Raw genomic sequence first — 25,810 nt, forward strand, 5'->3', positions numbered from 1 at the left:
TACCTATGTTTTGACTATTATATGTAACTATCTATAATCTGTATTTAATTACTCATTAAATTTTAATGAGTTATACAAACACAATACCTAAATAGGAGGAGAAATATACATATCACAAAATTGACCTTAAAATTGTATCAATAAATGAAAAACCATACCAATAAAAGTATTTATTTTTATATCATATTCCCTTTTTCCCTTTAGAAAGAGATTGACTGTGATCATTACCATTTATAAACAATCCCATTTAAACAAAAACAAAAATTTATGAACAATATTTGGGAAGTTGGGCATAGTTCACTTCAAACTGCTTCCTGCTGGATAGGGATGCTGTCCATACCATGGGGATCATGACAAAACTTAGAAACCTGGCCACGTCCTTGTTTTTGTAGTCCTTAAGGCTGCATCATCTCAGCTGTTTTAGATGCTGGATCACCTGGGCCACAGCTTCTGGGGGTCTTGGTTTATCAAACCACAGAAGCCTGGAAGGAATCCACAGCTTTCCATTTTCTGTGGAAACATAAACAAAAACTCTTTTTCCAAGTAACCTGTCCTTATATTTAAATTTAGAAGTCAAAGCATTTTCAAAATATATAAGTTGGATTAATTTAGCGCATTTATAATCAAGTGTTCATTCTTTTTATTTTTATTTTAAATAGCTTGTTTTACATGTCAATCCCAGTTCCCTCTCCCTCCCATCCTCCTGCATCCCCCACCATCCCCCCCATCCTCCCACTCTATTGCCAATTCCTTCCGCATAGGGGATATCTAGAGTCTATCATTTCACTCAGGGTAGGGTCCAGGCACTTCCCTAAGAGTCCAGTCAGAGAGAGCAACCCTCTTTGTGTTATGGACACACGATGTCTGTTAGTATTCGAGGGATAAACACTGATCCACTGCTCAGGACCCCATAGATAGCCCAGGCCTCCTCATTGACTCTCACATTCAGGGGGTCTGGATCGGTCCCATGCTGTCCTCCCAGTGTCGGTCTGGGGTCCAAGAGCTCTCCCCTGTTCGGATCAGCTGTCTCTGCTGGTTTTGCCAGCCCATTCTTTGCCAATTTGCTCTTTGCTCCTCTCTCTCTGTCACTAGGTTCCTTGGGTTCTGTTCAGTATTTAACTGTGGGGGTTTGCCTCTGCTTCCATCAGTCACTGGATGAAGGGTCCAGGATGCTTATAGACATCAAGTTCACTATCAGGAATGGGCATTCGAGGTGGTCTCTACACTCTTGCTTAGCTTGCCAATTGGTGTCATCTGTTTAGATCACTAGAGGTCACAATGGTGCCTGATCTGTCTTCTAACCTATGATTCCCTCTTCCCCCTATCCTATCTCCCCAGTAGACCTTCCTGTTCCTCCACGTCCTACTCTCTCTTCCACTTCTCCCCCTCTCTATTTCCCAGGTCCCCCTCCCCACCACCCCTTGCCATGTTCCCCATCTGTTCAGAGGATCATGTCTCATTTCTCTTCTCTTGAGTACCATGCATATCTTTTAGGTTCTTTCCTGTTTCCCAGACTCTCTGTCAGTGGAAGTGCAGACTGGCACTCTCCTGATCCATGTCTAAAATCCATATATGAGTGAGTACATACCATGTTTGTCTTTTTGTGACTGGGTTGCCTCACTCAGGATGGTTTCTTCCAGTGCTATCCATTTACCTGCAAATTTCAAGATTCCATTGGTTTTTTTTTTTTTGCTGAGTAATACTCCATTGTGAAAATGTACCACATTTTCTCTATCCACTGTTCAGTTGAGGGGCATCTAGGTTGCTTCCAGGTTCTGGCTACCAAAGGATCCAATTAAAAGGTGGGGTACAGAACTAAACAGAGAATTCTCAATAGAGGAGGCTAAAATGGCCAAGAGACACTTAAGAAAGTGCTCAACATCCTTAGCCATCAGGGAAATGCAAATCAAAACAACTTTGAGATACCATCTTACTCCTGTCAGAATGGCTAAAATCAAAAACACCGAAGACAATTTATGCTGGAGATGATGTGGAGAGAGTGCCAACTCGTACAGCCACTTTGGAAAGCAGTATGGAGATTCCTCAGGAAAATGGGAATCAATCTACCACAAGACCCAGCAATTCCACTCTTAGGCATATATCCAAAGGAGGCGAATTCATACAACAAGGGCATCTGCTCCACTATGTTCATAGCAGTATTATTTGTAATAGCCAGAACCTGGAAGTGTTCATTCTTTAGCAATCAAAAAACTGAAAAACACAATAGCATACAGTATCCAGACTCTCTGTGTATTTTCCATCTTTATGTGGCTTATTTATTCATCTATTATTATTATTACTCTATTTCTTTTACTTTTATTTATTTATTTCTCTGAGACAGGGTTTCTCTGGAAATGTACCTGTCTCTGCCTCTGGAGCATATCCTACCTGCATGCACCACCACAACCTGCTTTTTTAATTCTTTTACCACTATCCTGTTTCTTTTTTCTCTCAAGACTACAAATATTTTTAAACACACTGTAAACATTTAGAGGTTTTTCTTCATTTGAATCTGACTTTACCATAAATCTTTATGTTTTTTTTTTTTTTTTGGTCATGTGTCTTATCTGCTAAAAACCACGACTGTTTAAACGGCTCTTTCCAAGATGGAAAGCTTAAGTTCACTGCCAGAACTGGCCATAAAGTCTCTGCTTGTCTCTAGCAAAACAGAGCCCACCTGAGAAAATGCTGCTACCAAGAAGCCATGCTTCTCTCTGTTCTTTTGTTTCTAAAATCCCTTTTAAGCTTTTGTCTTTTTACATGGAAATTCATGATCTCACTCCTGACACCATATGTAACCATATGTTGTCTTCCCCACCAGCCGCCTGGGCCCTGTTGCAGTTTCAGCCCCCAAATAACACACAGGACACTATATTAATTATCAGCTGTTGGCCATTTGTTATTGTTTCTTGTTGCCTGTCTCTGACTTCATTATTGACCCATAATCACCAATATATATTTTTATAAAGACTTATTTTCCCGAGATCACAGACTTGCATCCCCTTTTCCCTGGAATCACATGGTGACAGCTCCCTTCATTACATTTCCCAGAATCCTCCTAGACTCCTAGTCCCACCTATCTTGCTTCCCTATTGGCCAACAGTGCTTTATTTACATATACACAGGATTTCCCTGTCAATCAAACTCTTATATACCATCATATAAATGCTAACACATAGAAAGAAGGCTTGTAGCACTACTTAATGAATTATACTTTTTTACTACATTCTGGGTCTTTGACCTTGCTACACATTGGGGAATAAAAACCAACTGAGTCTTTGCTTTTGGACCTCACATCTGAAAAAAGAATATACACTGAAATTTTGTAATAAAAAAGACCATCCCCACATGGGTGCTATGAACAGAATGTGGGTCATCTGAAAGGCAACAATCACTCTTAACCACTGAACCATCTCTCTAGTCTCCCAATTTTATATTTCATAATATGAAATAAGAGACTAAACAGATTTCTTACACTGAGCCCTGGTCAAAGAATTTTGGGTCATTTGTGCCAGCATCTTCTGAACTTTCTGCATTCAAAGTTAGATGTTGGACAAGATTTTAAAGTGAAGTTTGAAAGGGAACATCTATGATAAACTAAATAAACAAAGGTTGATACGACATAGTGTGCCAAGAATACTTGTGAGGCATGTAACATATTTCCTTAGAAAGAATCACTGTTGCTTTGAAGTCAAGAAAAAAAATCTATTAACTTTTAGCTAGCATACAAAATGATCTGAAGAAATTTTTTTAATTTTATCCTACTCATACTCACTCGCCCATCCTTCCCCATTCCTCCTTCACTCTCACTAATCCCATTTCTCCCCCAAAATAGTTCACCTCAAAAATAAAAATTTTAAGAAGAAAATGGAAAATCAAAAGCCTAATCACATGGACATCCTAGGACAGAACACACTCCATCTTAATGCTTGACATCTTTCCAAGAGAGAAACACCCCTGAACAGAAGGCCACCAGCAGGCATCTTGTCCACCTGGAACAGAAGGGGTCTCTGGAAACAAAACTTTGTTTTTTTAAATTAGGTGGACAAAGGAGGGTCCTCAGACTTCCTCTGCAGACCATACTGAGCAAAATCTAACTAGTGAAAACTGAGCTTGCCAGACATCTTCCTTCCCTTTTACCTATGATGGAATCTGATGCTATTACCAAGAACTTCAGAACAAGACCAGATGTCCTGGTTTTTACTTTTATTTTCACTGTTTCAATGAATTTGGGAGTTGTCAACTAATCACCAGGATTAGACATTCATGCTACCAGCTGACCATTTTTCTTCTCATTGCCTTTCAGCCCCTGAGTTTTGAAAGCAAGAAAAGCTACACTCTGAAGGTGGAAGGAGCCAATCCTCACCTGGAGATGCGTTTTCTGAACCTTGGCCCATTTCAGGACACGACAACAGTGCACATCAGTGTGGAGGATGTGGATGAACCCCCTGTGTTTGAACCTAGCTTTTATTTTGTGGAGGTGCCTGAGGATGTGACAATTGGAACCACCATACAGATCATTTCCGCCAAGGACCCAGATGTGACCAACAACTCAATCAGGTCTTCCCATAGATTTCACTTTGTCCCTATATCCTGGAATTTTCCATTGCCTATTATGGAAAGTACTGGCTATTTTACCATTGTTTCTTCCTTTTTAAGTACCATCTCTGAAAATTGTTTTCTGAGATTTTTGTTGTTGTTGTTCAAATAACATGACAACATCATGTAATTGGAAAATTAAGTGTCATTATATCCTAAACTCACTTTGACTTAGCTCAGATGTACACATACACATATGCTTAATTCTCAATCAGGGTTCCACTGCCACTTGGGACTGTATTAGTCTTTGCTGATTTGGGGATCTGCCCTGGGCATGGAAAGTTCTAAAGCCAGAATATCTGGCCTTTACCCACTAAATGTTCCTATTAGCCCCCAAGCTTTAACAAGCCAAAATGTGCCCAGTTACTAACAAAGGTCCTAGAGTAGTGATGCAAACAGCCCAAGAGCAGACCCACCAATACAAAACAACCACAGTCACACACAAAGGTTGAAATCTTCAAAATCACTCCTCTTTTCAAACTTTACCAGCATTTTTTAAGTTAGCATACAAAGAAATGGGTTTGTTGTGGTATTTCATGCCTTCATATTTTGTTCTTATTCATCTCCCTCCATAATAACCTTTACCCCATTTTGCTGGTTCCCTTCTTCCTCCATAAATAATCATCCTTTATGCTTTCATGTCACAGGGATTCCATAATCCCATTTTTCCTTCACTTAAGACATCTTATTTTATTTATGATCCCCTTTACATTTTCATGTCATACACAGGTACACACACACACACACACATACACACACAAGCGTGCACAAGTGCATGAGCATACGTGTGTGCACATACACAAATTTAAACCTAAACTCTGCAATACCACATATCTGAGAAAACATGATGAAAAAAGCATGGTGTCCTATTCCAACCACTTTCCTGAAAATGCCATGATTTCAATTTTCTTTCTTCATGGATGAATAATATTCTACTTAACTCTTTATCTACTTGTCTGTGGATAGGTACATAGGCTGGTCCTACAATTTGAGCAGCAATAAACATTGTTGTGCAAGTATTTCTACTGCAAGTCACTTTGGGGTCCTTTGGGTAAATAACCAGAAGAGATACAGCTGGGTCGCATGGTAGTTCTATTGGTTTTGGAAGAATCCCCCACTGCCTTCCATGGTAGCAGCAGCAGATTCCATTTCTACCAACAATGTCTAAGGGGTCTTTTTTCCCTGCATCCCAACTAGTGTTTTTCTTGTTTATTTTCTAGAAATCAGATGCAATCTCAAAGCAGTTATAATTTGCTTTCCTTGATAGTTAAGAGTATTGAGCACATTTTCAAATAGTTATTGCCCACTTTTATGTGTTTCTGCTTTTGAGAACTGTCAGTTCAGTTTACTAGCCCATTTTTCAACTTGGATGATTTGTAGGAAGTACTGGTGTTTAATTTTTGCAGTTCTCTGTGTATTAGGCACTGATCTCCTATCTGATGTATGGTTGGAACAGATTTCTTCCTTTCCATGCAGCATCTATTCACCATGATGATTGCTTCTTTTGCTTTGCAGAAGCTTCTTGACTTCATGCAATCATACTTGTCAGTTCTCAGAATTATGTCCTGTGTTGTTGGACCCCTTCCTAAAATGATCTTTCCTGTACCTGTATCTTGAAATGCATTGCCTATATTTTCCACCAGCAGTTTCAAAGTTTCAGTCCCTATGTTAAGATCTTTGATCCATTTGGAGCTCACTTTTGTAAGGGGTGAGAAACATGGCTCCAGCTTCATCATTCAATGTGTGGATATCCAGTTTTCTCAGCATCATTTATTGAAGACCTTGCATTTTTCCAATATGTGATTCTGGCTACAGCTGTCGGTGTTTATTTCTGGGTTCCACTTTCTACTGCATTGTTCTACCATTATTATTTTGTTACTATGGCTTTTTAGTATAATTTAACATTGGGAATTGTGATACATTCAACACTGCACTTTAGTGCTTTGTCTATTTAGGATTCTTTGCTTTTATTAGCATATGTTATACATAACTGCATAATAACAGGCTTCAATGAGATGTTTTATAAATGTATACGATGTATTTTTATCACACTCACTTCCTGTTACCTTCTTTTGTCCTCTTCCCCTCTCACTGGTCCTCTTCCTCTTCCAGACTAGTCTCTCTTCTACTTTCATGTCTTGGGATATTTTTGTTTGTTTGCTTGCTTGTTTGGTCCATTAGTCTATTGATGTTAGAGGTTTACTCTGGTTTGGGGGTACCTGATGAGTTTTTTGAGAGTTGCTTACTGGAACATGGGCATCTTTGTAGTGGTCAAACCTCTGAAAAAAATGTTTCTTCTTCCCCCCAGCAATCATTAACTGTTTCTAGATTTGTAGAGAAGGGTGTGGCTTCATGAGCCCTACCACTTCTATGGTAATATATGACAGTTTCAGTCTTCTGCAGGTAATCATAGCTGCTGTCACTCAAGCATGCAATAGCCATACCATGCTTAGAGGACAACATTCCTCAACCCTTCGCCACATCTTCCAGTTCTGAAAATCCTCCTGTCTCCCTCTTTCTCAGTGTTCCCTGAGCATTGGAGAGTACACAAAGATGCTTTCTTACAGCTGAATATACAACAATCACATGCTATCCTCATTTTAACCTGGTATGAGCCCCTGTAGACACCACAGCAGCTGACAGCAGCGCCAATCTGTGGGCATAAACATTTTGCTTTGGAAGGCAGAGACAGGTGGGTCTCTGTGAGTTCAAGAACAGCCTGATCTACAAATCGAGAGCCAGGTCTACACAGAGAAACCCTGTCTCAAAAAACAAAACCAAACAAGTCAACAAGTCATTTGCTTCTACAGCTCTGTGAAGAGCATAATTGAAATCCCGATGGGGTTTACAGAGGGTCTTAGATCTCTTCATGTATTATGGCCATTTTTACAATACTAATTCTACCAATCTGAATAGGGGATATTTTTTCACCTTTTAGTATCTTCTTCAGTTTCCTTCTTCACTATTTCAGAGTTTTCATTGTGAGGATCTTTAGCTTCTCCTAGTTTAGTTTTAGTCCTGGGTATTTTTAAGTGACGGTGAATAGAGCCTTTCCCTTGCTTTCTTAATCAAAAAGTTTATTACTACTATATAGAAAGACTACTGACTTTTGTATTTTGAAAATCACTCACATATTTTCACATTTATTAGCCTTTAACATCTTCACTTTTAAAGCAAATGGAAAAGACCAAATTTAAGGTCAGCGGCTTTGATGACAGACAGATTGGCCAGAAAGTCCTCTATACTACACACAGTCCCCCATCTCTGTCCCTCCAAGGTATATTTTGATTGAAGATACCAACTGAGACACTTCTGCCTCAAGACTGGAGAATTACTCTTAGAACCTCAGCTATTTCCAGTCAACTCTGGAAGCAAGTGCAAACAGCTGGTAGACAGGCTGACACTTCAACCTTCTGCAGCCACTGCCAAGCCTCTGAAGCCAGATTCACAAATGATCAGAATTCCAAGGCTGTTTGAGGCCATCTGTCACATTAATTGTTGAAAGCCACACAACACAGTAAAATGAATCTGGAGCCCCTGGACAGATAAAACATTTTGAACACACCCCCATTTATCAAAAGCCTTTTCTGTCACCTGGATGCTTCGCTCATCTGGTGCAGTTTTGTATTTAATGAAATTGTGCTTTTATAGTTTAACAAGAAGGGTTTTCTCCAGAGAATAACTCTACCAGGGGAAAACCTTCTCCCTCTGACTAACTAGTAAACACATTACATGTTCAAGCATCAAAATGGCTAAAAGTGACTTTAGTTATTTAATTTTTAAAAACAGGTCTTTCTGAATTACAAAAACTTTATAAATTTATATTCCAACCTTAGTCTCTATGCTGTAAAAAAACATAAGTGAAACCATAATGTCCCCATAACAATAACAACAAAATGAAACAGATGTAGCATAAATTTATATTTTCAGAAAACCATGATTATATACTCTGTGATCATGACTTGTTAATTATATATCTATTATTTTATGAGATACATGTCAAAGAAGGTAATGTGTGACTACTGTAAAGAATAAAACCTCATGGAAAGAAATAAAACAAGCATAAATATAAATAAAAGGAATTCCAAGTTCTAAAACAGAATGTGGACTGGGCAGTATATTTCCCAGATTCTGACTGTGGACCTCTGTGTATAACCACTGGAAACAAGGTCTGATTTGGAGTCACACTAATGAGTAACAAATAAATCAAGAGACTGAATGCACTCAGGTACACACACTCTCTCTCTCTCTCTCTCTCTCTCTCTCTCTCTCTCTCTCTCTCTACACACACACACACACACACACACACACACACAACCTCACAAGGCATATCTGGGATTGAGTACTACAGCCATTATCTCAAGACATCTCAGCAGGGGCAGTGGGGAGAGAAAAACATTCATGGTTCAAGACTCATTCTTGACTGCAGCAAAATGAGACACACAAGATGAAGGAACCTGTAGGGCTAACAGAAAACACCACTTCAGATGGGCCCTTTGAAGACATCCATCAGCATGACGGGGTTCTAAGGAAGTCCCTGACTGTTCCCAAGAGTCTAAACAGGATGAATACAAGGACACACAGACTGAGGTAAAGGCAGAGTCCACTGGCTGTGGAGAGGCAGAAAACTGGCAAACACAAGGTTCCAGACATATAGTAAGAAGACGGGAGTCACATACACAATTTCCCCTCTGACTTTATTTAACAAATAATAGTTCACACTGGCAGATATAAGGATCTTGACTTGGGGCCATCACAAGGCAACACAGAATGGCCTCTAGGTCCACAAAGAACATTAGGGTCCTAGGTTCTTAGAGATCTCAAAAGGGAAAGTATCGAAGAGTCAACTCTGTGGCTTTTATTTACTAAGAAATCTGGGATGGCTGTTCCATGAATAACTCTTCAAACTATATACCATATCCTCATTATTAATATAAAAGTTAATCTGAGGAACTGAAGAGATGGCCCAGTAGGTAAGAGCTCTTGTTTGAGTCATCATGAGCACCAGAGTTCAGACTCCATCACCCATAAAACCATTTATCTATAAGCATCCTGCAAATGCCTGTTAACTACAGTTCCCAATGGATCTGATACCCTCTTTATGAACACAGGCATGTACACCTGCACACAAATACACTCACAGATACCAACAAACACAAAATATTATAAATAAGATTTTAAAATAAACTGTTTTAAATATAATTTGTATGTTATGTAGCTAACTCATGTACATTTTTGTTATAAATATCTAATGACTTGGATTAGTAAAAGCAAAATGCACACTAAATACCCTCCCAAATCAACCTATCACCTCAAGTTAAAATACTACAGATTAAAGGCCATTTAATATTTTAAAAAGATTATTAGGACTTCTATAATATTCTTTCTAAAAAGCTGATGCTGTGCTAAGATATAAGTGCTGGCCATTATTCACTAGTAATCCCCCAAACAATGTAAATTTAGTTATTTGCATATGAAAACTACAATGCTTAGATCCCTTCTATCATTGATAAATACAATAATAATAATGATGATAAATATAACAACAACAACAACAATAATAATAATAATAATAATAATAATAATAATAATAATAATCTCCAGTTAGTAGAATAGTGAGCAATTTGGCAACTAAAAGTGCCTTCTGCTGGTATGGAAATGGCCTGACCTCCTATGACATCCTGGTGTGTGAATCCAGCAAGCCTGCTCATGACAAAGAATGTCCTCATCCAAGCAGACAAACAAGGTCAGTACTGTCTGCTCAAGGCAGCTTTGCATGTGTGTGCTAAGCATATTCTGCTCATAATAGGTGAGAATGTTAAAGTCGAGACAGGAAAACCACATATAAGGATTCACCACTAGGTCCCAATTTCCTTGTTTTCCATCTGTATCTGTACATTCAATTTGTTCTCCTGCACCCTGGAAATTGGCCCAGTGCCCCATTCAGAGAAATGAAGGCCATTATTCCCTCACTGTAGCCTAGCTTGTGAAATTGAAGAGGGGATTCTACTTGATGAGAGAAGCTTCCTAAGGCAGCCTCCTGCTGTGTCGACCAGGCAGTGCTGTCAGGGGTCCTGTGACTTGGTTATTTCTGTCATTCCGTTTCCCACACCATCTGTGATATTTGCTGTGGTGAGGTATGTTTCTGGTTCCTTGTGAGCTATTCTCCCCCAGCAATATGCTTACAGCCTGGAGAGTTGCCATTTGGGTTATGCACTATGGACCAAATGTGGGACTTTTCACATGTCTGAGAGCTGAAAGATTAGACTATCATTAGCCAACCAAGACCTCTATTTCCTAAAAGAAAATTCTACTTTTAAAGTAGCTGATAAACTTTGAAGCCAAGTCACAGGTATACTCAGAAGAAAATAGCACAGCTCAGCTCATTTTAAATGAATCTTGTAAGTACACAGGTGTTTTTATTTAAACGTTAACCAGTTGTTATCATGCCTCATCTTGAAGAGTTGAAGTTGTGTTCTTGGCAATCTTCTACAATCCATACGTCAATAAGGCACTGGTAGGTGTTGCTGAGGTGCCAGACCCTGACGCTGAACTCCCTAGATTTGATTCCCAGGAGTGCAACCTTGGACAAGTGACTTAAACTCTTAAATCTCCAGATTGTGTTATCTATAAAACAAGAATAATACTGATGCCTGCTAGTACAGTTATTTTGAGGATAATTGACTCACTACATTTGATGTTTTAAGTAAAGTCTAGCAAATAATAAATATTTGTTAAAGAGGAATCATAGCAGAGAGGTTCATTGTCTTCCTTAAGTTCCATAACACTTAGGAAGTCCAAAGAGAAATTGTTCCACATCTGAAGTTACTCCAATTTCTTTGGCTCTTAATCATCTGCTGCCCCTTCAAATCCTAACTCTCTGAATAGAAATCATGAATCTCTACAGAAATGTATAAAGTTGAAGCAAAAGGTTTCATACATTTAGATAATTAGATAGATGATAGATAGATAGATGATAGATAGATAGATAGATAGATAGATGACAGATAGATGGCTTTACTTACATCAGTATTTATCCTCACTACATATGATAATTTGGCATGCATATATCTCATTCCATTTCATTTTATTTCAATGCTAATCATAATCAACCATATTCATTTCACAGCTCACCAAGCTGCAGTGTGCAAAACACTGCACTTAAAGTTATTACTATCAAAATTACAGTTTCAGGAGAGAGACGATTCAGTGACTAAAAATGCTCACTCCTCTTTAAGAGAACTCAAGTTTGGCTCCCAGCACTCACACCAGGCACCTCACTACTGCCTATTAATTCCAGCTCCTGGGGAGCCAATGACCTGAGCAGTAACCTCCTCACATACGCATTCCCCCCTAAAGACACGCACATATACATATAATTCAAAACAAAAATAAATTCTTAAGGAAACTGTAATTTCTCTGTCTCAACAACTTTTAGACAAAGACTGCCATTTCTGTTAATTTTTATTAAAATTTTGATCTGAATATTATCCTTGGTCTGTATTTTAAAACAATTTGTAAGAACACTACAGCACTGGGCAAGGAGGGCTCATGCCTTTAATCCTAGCACTCACGGGGTAAAGGTAGATTTTTATGAGTTTGAGGCCAGCCTGGTTTAAAGAGCTAGTTCAAGGAAAGCTAGGGCTGTTATACAGAGAAACCCGGCTATCTGGAAAACCGAAAAAAAAAAGAAAGAAAGAAAGAAAGAAAGGAAGGAAGGAAGGAAGGAAGGAAGGAAGGAAGGAAGGAAGGAACACTACAGCTATAAAGAATAATAGATTGTTTTAAATCTTAGTTGAAAGTGACTTAATTTCCCTAAATTTCAGTTTGCTTACCTGATGATTAGGATACATATCCAAAGATATGAGAATGCCAAAAGAAGCTGTGTGTTAAACACACAGCAAAGTGACTGCTGTTGAACACATACTAGCTATTACAATCAGTTGATCTTTAAATAACAAGTTACTTCTTTATTTTGAACACTAGCTCCTTTTTTTCTTTTTCCCAATCTTTGGGTTTTCTTTCATCTTGTGATTTTTTTCCTTTGCTTTGCAAAACCTTCAGTTCGATGCAGTTCTGTTTGTTTATTTTTGCTCTTTCTGCTTCTGTTCCTTTGGGGTTATATCCAAGACATCACAGCCCATACCAATGTTGTATAATTTTATTCTAGTAGATTTAGTTTCTGATTTTAAGTATCTATTTCATTTGAGCTGATTATTGTAAAAATGGGCCAGGTAAGGCTCATCTGTATGTAGACAGCCAGTTTTGCAAACACTAGTCATCAGGGATGGTTCTTTACACCATTATGTATTCTTGGTATCTTTAACAAAAATCCAATGAATTTATCATAAATATATGTGAGAGGAACCCTGAAGGTGTCCAGGCAGGGAAACAAACCTTGAAGAGATGAAGCTGAAAACTCGGTGGAGACTGACTTCTTAACCTGGATCAAAGACTTTGAAGAGGCTGATGCCAGGTCTTCACTGTCAGCATATTTAAAACACAATACAATTTTTTAAAGCTTCTTGTTGTAATACAATCCCCAGTGTACAAGAAAGCATAATTACATCAAAACTTAACTCATCATACATGTCATTTCTTCCAAAAAGATGGGTTCTTGAGATAGGCTACCTGTATTAGCTTAAGGTCCTAAGAAAGGTTCTGGTCTACTGTTGGCCATATTATAGACATTGTAGAAGTCATTTGGACTCTTGACCTCTTCTGGTTCTAGTTGTGGGAGCTTGGAAACACCCTGGATGTTAAGGGTCATTTAGATAACTTGCCACCCCTGTTCCTGGTTATAGGAGCTTGATATGACCTGGCCCAATAGATAATGCATATTACAAGGCTATTAATTCCTAGTTTTTCTGGCAAAACAGATTATATATCCTTCCCTTTGAAAGTAAAATCCTGGGTGTTAATATTCCTGGGTTCCCTGTAGTCACAAAGACCTTTGTTAACCAACATATGTGTATCTATTTATAGGCTTTCACCCCTTTTTCACTGATCAATGTCTCTATTTCTATGAGCATGCGGCAGTTTTAATTACTTTTGCTTGTTGTAATTTGATGCCAGAACAAATAATCTTATTTTCAGATATGTCAGAGTGCCTAAACAGACAGTGTTCAAAAGAAGATGCACAAGAGCCTTGCAAATGGATGGGGAGCAGGGGAGAAGCTCAACATCACTAACCTTCAGGAAGATAGTTAAAACCACAATGAGATGGGAATCTCACCTACTAAAATGACTATTCCCCAAAAGATGAAAAATAACATAGTGTTCAGAAAAGGGAAACTTGGTACCTTGTAGGTGAGGATGTAAGTTAGCACAGTCATTTTAGAAAATATTGTACTGATTACTCAAAATACTAGAACTATCATATGATCTAGCCATCCCATTTCTGGGCATATATCCAAAGGAATTACAATCGGTATGTAGAAGAAGCATCTTCATTTCCATGTTAACTGCCACATTATTCACAAAGCCAAGTTGTGAAACAACCTAAGTGCTCATCAACAGATGAATGGATTTTTTAATCTGGCATTTTATACATACACAAGAGAATACCACTAAGCCTTTTAAAAAGAAGGAAATTCTGTCATTTGTAGTAGCACCAATGAATCTAAAGAACACGATACTGTGTGAAATAAGCCAAGCATAGAAAGTCAAATACCCCATGATGTTACTTAAATGTGGAATCTAAATGGTTGAATTGATAAAAGAGTGAAAATGTTAGTTAGTATAGACTAAGGCCAACAATGTTGATGGACAGAGAAAGAGAATGTTTTGGCCAAGGGAAACAAAGTTCTAGTTAGACAGGAAGACCTGTGATCTATTATACAGATGGTAACTAGATAATTATATATTGTATATTTCAAAATTGCAGGAAAATGGATTCTAAATGTTCCTGCCACTAAAAGTAATAAGTGAAATTAGGTGTATGCTAAGTAGTCTGATTTTTAATTCCACAAAGATATATACAAAGAGAAATATTATACTATATCCTAAAATACATAATTTCTCAGTAAAAATAAGAAGTTGCTAACCTTTACCAAGGAGTACATGAAATTCTCAGTGAAGGTCCTCAGTCCCAGCTGATTATCAAAACGTCTTAGTTTAAACTTCCTGATGCATGAGCTTATCTCCATCTCTCAAGACGAAAAACAGGTGAATAGAGGGAACCAAGTTGCCAAATCAGACTGAACAAGAATTACAAATCTTACTCACCACCAAAATCACTAAAGACTCAAAAGATAATGCAACAGCAAAATGAGTCATGTAACTCTTCCTCTTGGAGAGGTCTAAAACTCTCTGGTGTAAGTGCCTGTAACTACCCTTCTTTTCCTACATAAAATGACATTGGTCCAGATTGAACACACATGATAGAAATAACAGGTAAAGCTGAAAAACTAGCTTTTGTTTCACAGAACAACTGCTTGTGATGCCCTTCAGATTTTGAAGGTCGCATGACACTTTTCAGAAGGTCAACCACCTAAATGAACAAAACTCAGTTTTATTTATAATTGGCAACCAAACAGACCTGCTCTATCCTACTAGAAACATCCAATACAAGGGAACCTTCAGCTAATAGATTCTGTGTCAGTCAGGAGTGGAGTCATTCGTGTTTATGAGTGGAAAGGCCTGGGGCAAAGCTGTCCTTCCCAACAGTGATACCAGTTCCAAGGAACAAAACCACACGACTGTAGCTTTGCTTTTTCAAGTTTCAGGTAATCATTTAAGAACTTAGATGAATTTCAAACAATTATAAATAGAAGCTGATATTGAGGGCACCCCAAAACTCTTGGATCAGTTTCAATATTTAAATAGCATAAATTACGTTGAAAGTGTCATAAGGTCCTGAGCACTCTGTTCATTTAAAAAGTACTTTTGTTTCTCTTAAGCATGATAAAGCCCACAGTAGTCACATATTCACAACTCAGGGATGACTGAGTCACCTTTAACACTATGTGTATACTCCCTTCCCTCAAACTATGTTCTCACGTTTATCTAAGTGAAAATAATCACATAATTCATATCTTTGCAGATACTCCATAGATAGAAGCAGTGATCCTGGGAGATTTTTCTATGTTGACATTACAACAGGAGCTCTAATGACAGCAAGACCACTAGACAGAGAAGAGTTTTCTTGGCATAATATAACAGTCCTCGCTATGGAAATGAGTAAGTAACATAATTTATTTGTCTCCACAAGGTTAAAAATGTACAGGTATTAAAGTGAAAATTTCTAGGCCTTGTAACAAACAACGTGTTCCAGAGGAGAAAATGAAATTATCCAAATAAATGATCATGTGATGTGGTCTAAAGTTCATGTTTCAGTTGAGGTGCATCCTTCATTAAGTTCAGTTTTGTTGTTTTTATGTATTGCTCAGTTATTATTCAGTCAGGAGGTGAGTTATTACATGTTTATGACTCAGAAGGCCTGGAGAAAAGCTATCTTTCCCAGCAGCAATACCAGTTCTCAGGAACAGAACCATGAAAATGTAGTGACGCTCTTTGTCATGTTGCAGATTAGCTAGGACACACCATCTTAGAACTATCTGTGTTGGATCCTGAAAGTTCTACTATGTTTTGTTTCCGATCTGTTTTGATTCTAGAGATTTTTTTTCAATTTCCTCTCTTATTTCTTCAATAACCCAATGACTATTGAGGAATCTATTATTTAATTTCATGTTTCTATAGCTTTTTTGCTATTGATTTTCAGGTTTTTTTATTATTGTATGATCTGATGGCAGAAATTACTTTGAGCTTATTTTTGTATTTGTTAAAACTTTTTTGTAACATAACTTAATTTTAGAGAAAGTTCCATCAGCTGCTAAAAAGAATGTATATTCTAAATATGTTGGGTGAGATATTATGTAGATATTTATAAATTCCATTTGATCTATGGGGAGGCTTAACTCTGAAATTTCTCTGATTTCTTTTTTTTTAAATCTAGATGATCTATAACAGTGGGGTATTGATGTCACCCATTATTATTATATCTGGATCTTTCTGTCCTTTTATGCTCAGTGTTCGCTTTTATAAAATTATGTGTACCAATATTCAAGGAATATATGTTTACAGTCATTTTTGAGGCAGAATTTCACTATGTAGCCCCATCCTGGACTAGAACTCACTAAGTGGAAAAGACTACCCTCAAACTCAGAGAAATATGCCTGCCTCTGTCACCTACATGCTGGTCACCAAAACTGCATCTTAAGTGATTTTTCTTATTACTCGCAGGTGGTGAGCCTATTTACCTCTTCTAATTAATCCTAAAGTATACTTTAGCTAATCCTAGTTGTTTCCCAGGTTTCATTTGTTAGGTGTACATTTTTCCATCCTTTCATTTTTCAGCCTTGCCTTTTCCCGTGTGGTATTTCTTGAAAAGAACAAACAGTCATCTCTTGTTTTTGACCCAATTAGCTAGTCTCTATCTTTTAATAGAAAAGCAAAAGCAATCTATATTTTTTAGAAAGATTTTCTGACTTCTATACATTTTTTTCACTGTTTTCCTCACTGGTTTGATTATCACTTGATTTTTCTTTCTCTCCTATTAATATTAATGGTTTTCTGGTTTACTGTGATGAGTATGACGGGTTCTTTACCAGTTCACCTCTATTCATTTAACTCCTCTTGCAAAACGTACCTTTTGCTGAGCTCTCAAGTTCCTGACTGTGCTTCTCTCTCCCATGTCATAGTCCTTTAAGAATCTTCTGCAGATGGATTTAATGGTCACGAACTGCTTTAGCTTATGCTCATTATGCTTTTTGTTTTTAAACAATAACTGTTGAATCTGGGTAATCTTTGCTGGCAGTTATTTAGTTTCTATGTTTCATGATTATCATTCCATGTTTTCCCGGCTTTGGGGATCTCTAATGAAGAGTCTGCTGCTACTCTGATTGGTTTGCATCTGTTGAGTTAGTGTTTCCCTCTTGTAGCCTTTACTATTTTTGTTGTTGTGTAGTTTTGGCATTGTAACTATGATGACAGGTTCTTTTCTAGACATGGCTATTCTGTATTTTCAATGTCTTTTGAGATTAGTTGTGGATTTCTTAGAATGTTCTTCTATTATTTCATTAACTAGGTTTCTTATGCCTTTATATAGTATCTCAGCTCTTTCTAACTATACATTCCCAGGTTGCTCTCTTCTCCATGTCTGAGAGTCCTTGAAAGTTATGATCGTGCTCATTTATTTCACTATTTATATCTGAATACATTATTTCCTCAATTTCAACTTCAATTATTCTTTCTTCTGCTTAATCTAGTTCACTGGTAATGCCTTTCACGGTCTTTACATATTGGAATTTTCGTTTCCAACAATTGTTTATTAATTTATTTTTTGCTTTTGTTTTGTTTTAGGGGGAGCTGTGAGACAGGCAGGGTTTCTCTGTATAATAGTCCTAGCTGTCCTGGTGCTCACCTTGTAGACTAGGCTGGCTTTGAACTCATAAAAATTCACCTGCCTCTGTCTCCTGAGTGCAGGGGTTAAATATGTGAGCCACTATACTGGGCCGCTTGTTTTGTTTTGAGAATTTCAATTTTCTTGCAGAATTTCTCGTCCATGGCACTTCCTTATCCAGGCTCTGAACTGCCTTTCTTGTCTCACTCACCTGCTTGTTTGTATCCTCCTGCAAAGCCCTGATCAGATGAAGTCTTTGTTTGGAATTTCAACCATGTCAGTATTGCTGGACTCAATAACAAACGATCTTTGGCAGACACATGCTACCCACCTTTGCATATTTGTGTTCTCTTTTGTGATTTGTCCATCTGTCACTATAGATATACTTTTCAATTTATTAGTGGGTTTAGAAAGCTGTCTGTTCTTGAGGGCTCAATTCCAAAACCACTCAAAAGAATAAAACAACAGGCCACTTTAATAATAGCAAGACTAAATCAAAGCAGATACAAAAATATTCTTAAAATAGCTATAGTATCACCAAGGACCATAAACAAACAAGTGAAAAATAATGCAAAATAAGCAAAAATGTTAGCAAAATGTCTTTGCCAGTAAAGACATTTACTACGAAAGCCTAAGTTTGACCCCTATAATCCATATAAAGTTGGGAGGAGAGAACTGAATCTACATACAAATGTACCATATGCACATCAGGGATATGCATGCTTACACAAACATGCGTACTTACACAAACCCACCTATCCCAACCACCCCACAAACAATTTGTTAATTAATTAGTAAAAGAAAAAACAATGAATGAAATAAATAAAGGAAGATGAAAGATAAATCAGTGAGGTTAATAAAAGAGAAGGGGAAAGAAAGGTAGGAAAAGAAGAGAAAAAGCAAGACGTATTTGAATTACTATTATACAATAAAAAAATAAAGAACTAGGAATTGGATCAGCAGTTAAGAGCAGTCTTTCAGAGGACCAAGGATCCAATCCCAGAACCCACATGATGGCTAACAACCATCTGTAACTCCAGTTACGAGGATCTGACAACCTCTTCTGACCTCTACAGGCACCAGGCATACACATGGTGCACTTATATGCAAGAAAAAAAAACACTCATATGCATAATAAATTTTTAAAAATAAAATTGCACAGAGTCCAGGGAAGCGGCGGTTCTTCCAGCAGCAGCAGGTAAACAGGCCGGCTTCCCGGCCTGTGCTCCAGTGCCTGCAGATCGCCTGGGACCTGCACAGAGCTCCCAATCCCGGCGGGAGCCAAGCACCCCAGACTCCGGATCTTCGCTCACACCAACGAGACCAGGAAAGGAGAGGAGGCTGGGAGTACAGGGAAGCGGCGGTTCTTCCAACAGCAGCAGGTAAACAGGCCGGCTTCCCGGCCTGAGCTCCAGTGCCTGCAGATCGCCTGGGACCTGCACAGAGCTCCCAATTCCGGCGGGAGCCAAGCACCCAGACCCCAGGTCTTCTCTCCCACCAACGAGACCAGGAAACCAGAGGACCCAGGGAGACCAGGGGAGTAGCTGTTCTGGATCAAGTACAACAGGACCCAGCATAGGGTCCAGGGGACCAGGTAAGAGGATAAGCGCCCCAGATTCCTGTTCTTCTTCTCCACCCACGGGACCAGCATTCGGACAAGGAATAGAAGAACCACCAGATTATTGGACTTGCTAGCACCCACCAAAAGGGAACTCTGGTCCCCAGACCAGTAAGGGGCTCCTTCTGCACCCACTAGAAGAAGAGATGGGAAAGAGACAATACAAAAACACAGTCAGCAACAGAAAAACAAATATGACACCGCCAGATTCTAGAGACTCCACACCAGCAAGACCCCAACATTCCAATGAGGATGAAGCAGAAGAGAACGACCTTAAAAGCACTTTCATGAAAATGATAGAGGCCCTAAAAGAGGATATTGGAAAATCCCTCAAAGAAATGGAAGAAAAAACAAACCAAAAAATGCAAGAATTGGAAGAAAAAACAAAGCAAAAAATGCAAGAATTGGAAGAAGAATCATACCAAAAAAGGCAGGAAATGGAAGAAGAAACAAAGCAAAAAATGCAAGAAATGGTAGAAAAAACAAAGCAAAAAATGAAAAAAAATGGAAGAAGAAACAAAGCACAAAATGCGAGAAATGGAACAAAAAACAAACCAAAAAATGCAAGAAATGGAAGAAAGAACAAACCAAAAAATTCATAAAAGGCAACAAACGGATGAACAGATAAACAGAAAATTGCAAGAAGCAATGCAAACACTGCAAGGGTTGAAAACTGAAATAGAGTCATTAAAAAAAACACAATCTGAAGAAAGGCAGAAAATAGAAAAGCTGGACAAACAGACAGGCACTACCAATACAAGCATTACCAACAGAATAGAAGAGATGGAAGAGAGAATCTCAAGTGTTGAAGATACGCTAGGAGAAATGGATTTATCAACCAAAGAAAACCTTAAATCCAACAAATCCTTAACACAAAACATCCAGGAAATATGGGACACCATGCAAAGACCAAACCTAAGAATAATAGGTATAGAAGAAGGAGAAGAAATCCAGCTCAAAGGGGCAGAAGGCATATTCAACAGAATCATAGAAGAAAACTTTCCCAACCTTAAGAAAGACATGCCAATGAAGGTACAAGAAGCCTACAGAACACCAAATAGAGTGGACCACAAAAAAATATCCCTCGCCACATAATAATCAAGACCCCAAACATACAGAATAAAGAAAGAATATTAAGAGCAGCTAAGGAAAAAGGTCAAGTAACATATAAAGGCAGACCTATCAGAATTACACCTGATTTCTCCATGGAAACGCTGAAAGCCAGAAGGTCCTGGATAGATATTCTACCTACACTAAGAGACCACGGATGCCAGCCCAGACTACTATACCCGGCAAAGCTCTCAATCACTATAGACGGAGAAAACAAGATATTCCATGACAAAACTAGATTCAAGCAATATGTGTCCACTAACCCAGCCCTACAGAAAATTTTGGAAGGAAAACTCCAACCCAAGGAAGCTAACTACAACCAGAAAAATATAAGCATTAGAGAATCTCTCTCTACCAACAGCCAAAAGAACAAAGGGGTGAAATTCCACACATAATTCCACCAACAACAACCATCGCAAATCGAAGAAGGATGAGCAATCATTGGTCATTAATATCCCTCAATATTAATGGCCTTAACTCACCCATAAAAAGACACAGACTAGCAGATTGGATTCGAAGACAGAATCCTTCCTTCTGCTGCATACAGGAAACACACCTCACCCTTAAAGACAGACATTACCTGAGAATTAAAGGTTGGGAAAAAATTTTTCAATCGAATGGACCCAAGAAACAAGCCGGGGTAGCAATCCTAATATCTAACAAACTAGACTTTAAAATAAAATCAATCAAAAGAGATGAAGGAGGTCATTACATACTCATCACAGGTGAAACCCACCAAGAGGAAGTGTCGATTCTGAACATCTATGCCCCAAATACAAAGGCATCCACATTCGTTAAAAAAACATTATTAGAACTTAAATCTCATCTAAAGCCCCACACAGTTATAGTGGGAGATTTCAACACACCACTCTCACCACTAGACAGGAATACCAAACAGAAACTCAACAAAGAAGCAAAAGGGCTAATAGAAGTAATGACCCAACTGGGATTAACAGATATCTATAGAACATTTCATCCACATAAAAAAGAATATACCTTCTTCTCACCACCACATGGAACCTTCTCAAAAATCGACCACATACTTGGCAACATATCAAACCTCAGCAGCTACAAAAAAATTGGAATAACTCCATGCATCTTATCAGACCACCATGCTTTAAAATTAGAATTCAACAACAACACAAATTGCAGAAAACCTACAAACTCATGGAAATTGAATAATGCTCAACTGCACCATCCCTGGGTCAAAGAGGAAATAAAAAAAGAAATTAAAGACTTCCTCGAATTCAATGAGAATGAAGACACAACATACCCAAACCTATGGGACACTTTGAAAGCAGTGCTACGGGGAAGTTCATAGCGCTAAATGCTCACATGAAGAAACAGGAGAACAGTTATACCAGAGAATTAACATCACAGCTGAAAGCTCTAGAACACAAAGAAGCACACTCCCCAGGAGGAGTAGACGCCAGGAAATAATCAAATTGAGGGCTGAAATCAATAAAGTAGAAACCAGGAAAACAATACAAAGAATCAACGCAACGAAGAGCTGGTTCTTTGAGAAAATCAACAAGATAGACAAACCTTTGTCCAAACTTACCAAACAGCAGAGAGTGAACACGCAAATTAACAAAATCAGAAATGAAAAGGGGGACATAACAACAGACTCTGAGGATATCCAGAGAATCATTAGGTCATACTTTGAAAACCTGTACTCCACAAAATTCGAAAATTTAAAGGAAATGGATGACTTCCTGGACAGCTATCAATTGCCAAAACTAAATCAAGAACAGATAAGCAACTTAAATAGACCTATAACCCCTATGGAAATAGAAGCTGTCATCAAAAGTCTCCCAACCAAAAAAAGCCCAGGTCCAGATGGCCTCAGTGCAGAATTCTACCAGAAATTCAAAGAACAGCTTATACCAATTCTTCTCAAAGTGTTCCACACAATAGAAGCAGAAGGGTCTTTGCCAAACTCTTTCTATGAGGCTTCAATAACCTTGATCCCCAAGCCACACAAAGATACAACTAAGAAAGAGAACTTCAGACCAATATCCCTCATGAACATTGATGCAAAAATACTCAATAAAATACTGGCAAATCGGATCCAAGAACACATCAAAACAATCATTCACCACGACCAAGTAGGTTTCATCCCAGGAATGCAGGGATGGTTCAACATACGAAAATCCATCAACGTAATCCACCATATAAACAAGCTGAAAAACAAAAATCACATGATCATCTCACTAGATGCTGAAAAAGCCTTTGACAAAATCCAACACCCCTTCATGATAAAGGTCTTGGAGAGATCTGGGATAACAGGGACATACTTAAACATAATAAAAGCTATATACAGTAAACCAACAGCCAACATCAAACTAAATGGACAGAAACTCAACGCAATTCCTCTAAAATCAGGAACAAAACAAGGCTGTCCACTCTCTCCATACCTTTTCAACATGGTACTTGAAGTTCTAGCTATTGCCATACGACAACAAAGGGGGATCAAGGGGATACAAATTGGGAAGGAAGAGGTCAAACTTTCACTGTTTGCAGACGATATGATAGTTTACATCAGTGACCCAAAGAACTCTACCAGGGAACTCTTACAACTGATTAACACCTTCAGCAAAGTGGCAGGCTACAAGATCAACTCAAGAAAATCAGTAGCCCTACTATATACAGATGATAAAAGGGCTGAAAGAGAAATCAGAGAAACATCACCCTTTACAATTGCCACAAACAACATAAATTACCTTGGGGTAACGCTAACCAAACAAGTGAAAGACCTGTATCGTAAGAACTTTGAATCTTTAAAGAAAGAAATTAAAGAAGCCCTCAGAAAATGGAAAGATCTCCCATGCTCTTGGATAGGTAGGATCAACGTAGTAAAAATGGCAATCCTGCCAAAAGCAATCTACAGATTCAATGCAATCCCCATTAAAATCCCAGCACAGTTCTTCACAGACCTTGAAAGAACAATAATCAATTTTGTATGGAAAAACAAAAGACCCAGGATAGCCAAAACAACCCTGTTCAACAAGGCAACGTCCGGAGGCATCACCATCCCTGACCTCAAGCTCTATTATAGAGCTATAGTCCTGAAAACAGCTTGGTATTGGCACAAAAATAGACAGGTAGACCAATGGAATCGAATTGAAAACCCCGATATTAACCCACACACGTACGAACATCTGATCTTTGACAAAGAAGCTAAAAATATACAATGGAATAAAGAAAGCATCTTCAACAAATGGTGCTGGCATAACTGGAGACTGGCATGTAGAAGAATGCAGATCGATCCATGTCTATCGCCATGCACAAAACTTAAGTCCAAATGGATCAAAGACCTCAACATAAATCCAGCCACACTGAACCTCTTAGAAGAGAAAGTGGGTGGTACCCTTGAACGAATTGGTACAGGAGACAGCTTCCTGAACATAACACCAGTAGCACAGGCAGTAAGATCAACAATTAATAAATGGGACCTACTGAAACTGAGAAGCTTCTGTAAGGCAAAGGACACAGTCAGCAAGACAAAAAGGCAGCCCACAGAATGGGAAAAAATATTCACTAATCCCACATCTGACAGAGGGTTGATCTCCAAAATTTACAAAGAACTCAAGAAGCAAGTCTCCAAAACAGCAAAGGACCCTATTAAAAAGTGGGCTGCAGAACTAAATAGAGAGTTTTCAATAGAGGAGTCTAAAATGGCTGAGAGGCACTTGAGAAAGTGCTCAACATCCTTAGCCATCCGGGAAATGCAAATCAAAGCAACTCTGAGATACCATCTCACTCCTGTCAGAATGGCTAAAATCAAAAACACCAATGACAATTTATGCTGGAGAGGGTGTGGTGAAAGGGGGACACTCCTCCATTGCTGGTGGGAGTGCCAACTGGTTCAGCCACTTTGGAAAGCAGTATGGAGATTCCTCAGAAAAATGGGAATAAACCTACCACAAGACCCAGCAACTGCACTCTTAGGCATATATCCAAAAGATGCCCATTCATATAACAAAGATGTCTGTTCCACTATGTTCATAGCAGCTTTATTTGTAATAGCCAGAACTTGGAAGCAATCTAGATGTCCCTCACCCGAAGAGTGGATAGAGAAAATGTGGTACATCTACACAATGGAGTACTATTCAGCAGAAAAAAATAACGGAATCATGAGATTCGCAGGCAAATGGATGACACTAGAAGAAACCATCCTGAGTGAGGTAACCCAGTCACAAAAAGAGAAACATGGCATGTACTCTCTCATATATGGATTTTAGACATAGATCTGGGGAGTGCCAGCCTACAATCCTATGGCCAGAGAGTCTGGGAAACAGAAACTACATTTAGTGGCTGGTTAAGTACTGAGCTGAACTCAAGAAAGCCAGTATCAGAGAGGGAGGACTGATGATCAAAGGGATTAAGACTGGGCTGGTTTAACCCCCAGAAACAGCTGACCAGACAAAGGTTAACTCTAGAATCCCAGGCATCAGCATGGGACTGATCAAGACCCCCTGAATCTGGGTGTCAGTGAGGAGGCCTAGGTAATCTATTGAGCCTTGGGCAGCAGATCAGTACCCATACCAAGTATACACAGGGACTTTGGACTCCCATAGAACAATGTGAGGTGCACTCTCACCCTGAACTCTTGGGAAAGGGTCTAGGCCCTGCCCTATATGAAATGACAGACTATGGACACCCCCGTGGAGGGCCTCACCCTCCCTGGGCGAATGAGGGGATAACGGGGGGGGGGGGGGGGGGATGGGGGGAGGGTACGGGAGGAGGGGAGGGAAAGGGAGAGGGACCTCGTACTGACTTGTGAAGCAACCTTGTTTCTTATCTAAATTTAAAATGGAAAATAAAAAATATTAATAAAATAAAATAAAATAAAATAAAATAAAATTGCACAAACAAAACTAGATATGCAAATCATAAAAGCTTCTTTGAAAAATATAAATAATAATGGGCTGGTGAGAGGGCTCAGCAGTTAAAATGTTTGCTACAGACTTGACCAGTGTAAAGTGGAACCCACATGAAGATAAAAGGATGGAACCGACTCCACACATGGGCAGTGGTATGTGCTGTGCCTGTTGTGACCAGACTTGAACCCCCCCAAA

The 25,810-nt window shown here is 38.7% G+C and overlaps 1 protein-coding gene across 4 annotated transcripts in view; it reads left to right on the top strand.

Annotated features, from left to right (window-relative positions):
• Cdh20 (cadherin 20) overlaps positions 1-25,810 on the top strand; it is a 238,774-nt gene that overhangs the window by 187,922 nt on the left and 25,042 nt on the right. For all 4 annotated transcript variants that reach the window (XM_040737753.1, XM_040737757.1, XM_040737755.1 and 1 more), the window contains 2 exons: positions 4,307-4,560; positions 15,644-15,780. In XM_040737753.1, the coding sequence (XP_040593687.1) occupies positions 4,307-4,560; positions 15,644-15,780 (391 nt within the window). The remainder of the gene's footprint in view (positions 1-4,306; positions 4,561-15,643; positions 15,781-25,810) is intronic.

This window comes from Mesocricetus auratus, unplaced genomic scaffold (genome assembly GCF_017639785.1).
Source record: "Mesocricetus auratus isolate SY011 unplaced genomic scaffold, BCM_Maur_2.0 Super-Scaffold_100676, whole genome shotgun sequence".
NCBI classification, from domain to species: domain Eukaryota; kingdom Metazoa; phylum Chordata; class Mammalia; order Rodentia; family Cricetidae; genus Mesocricetus; species Mesocricetus auratus.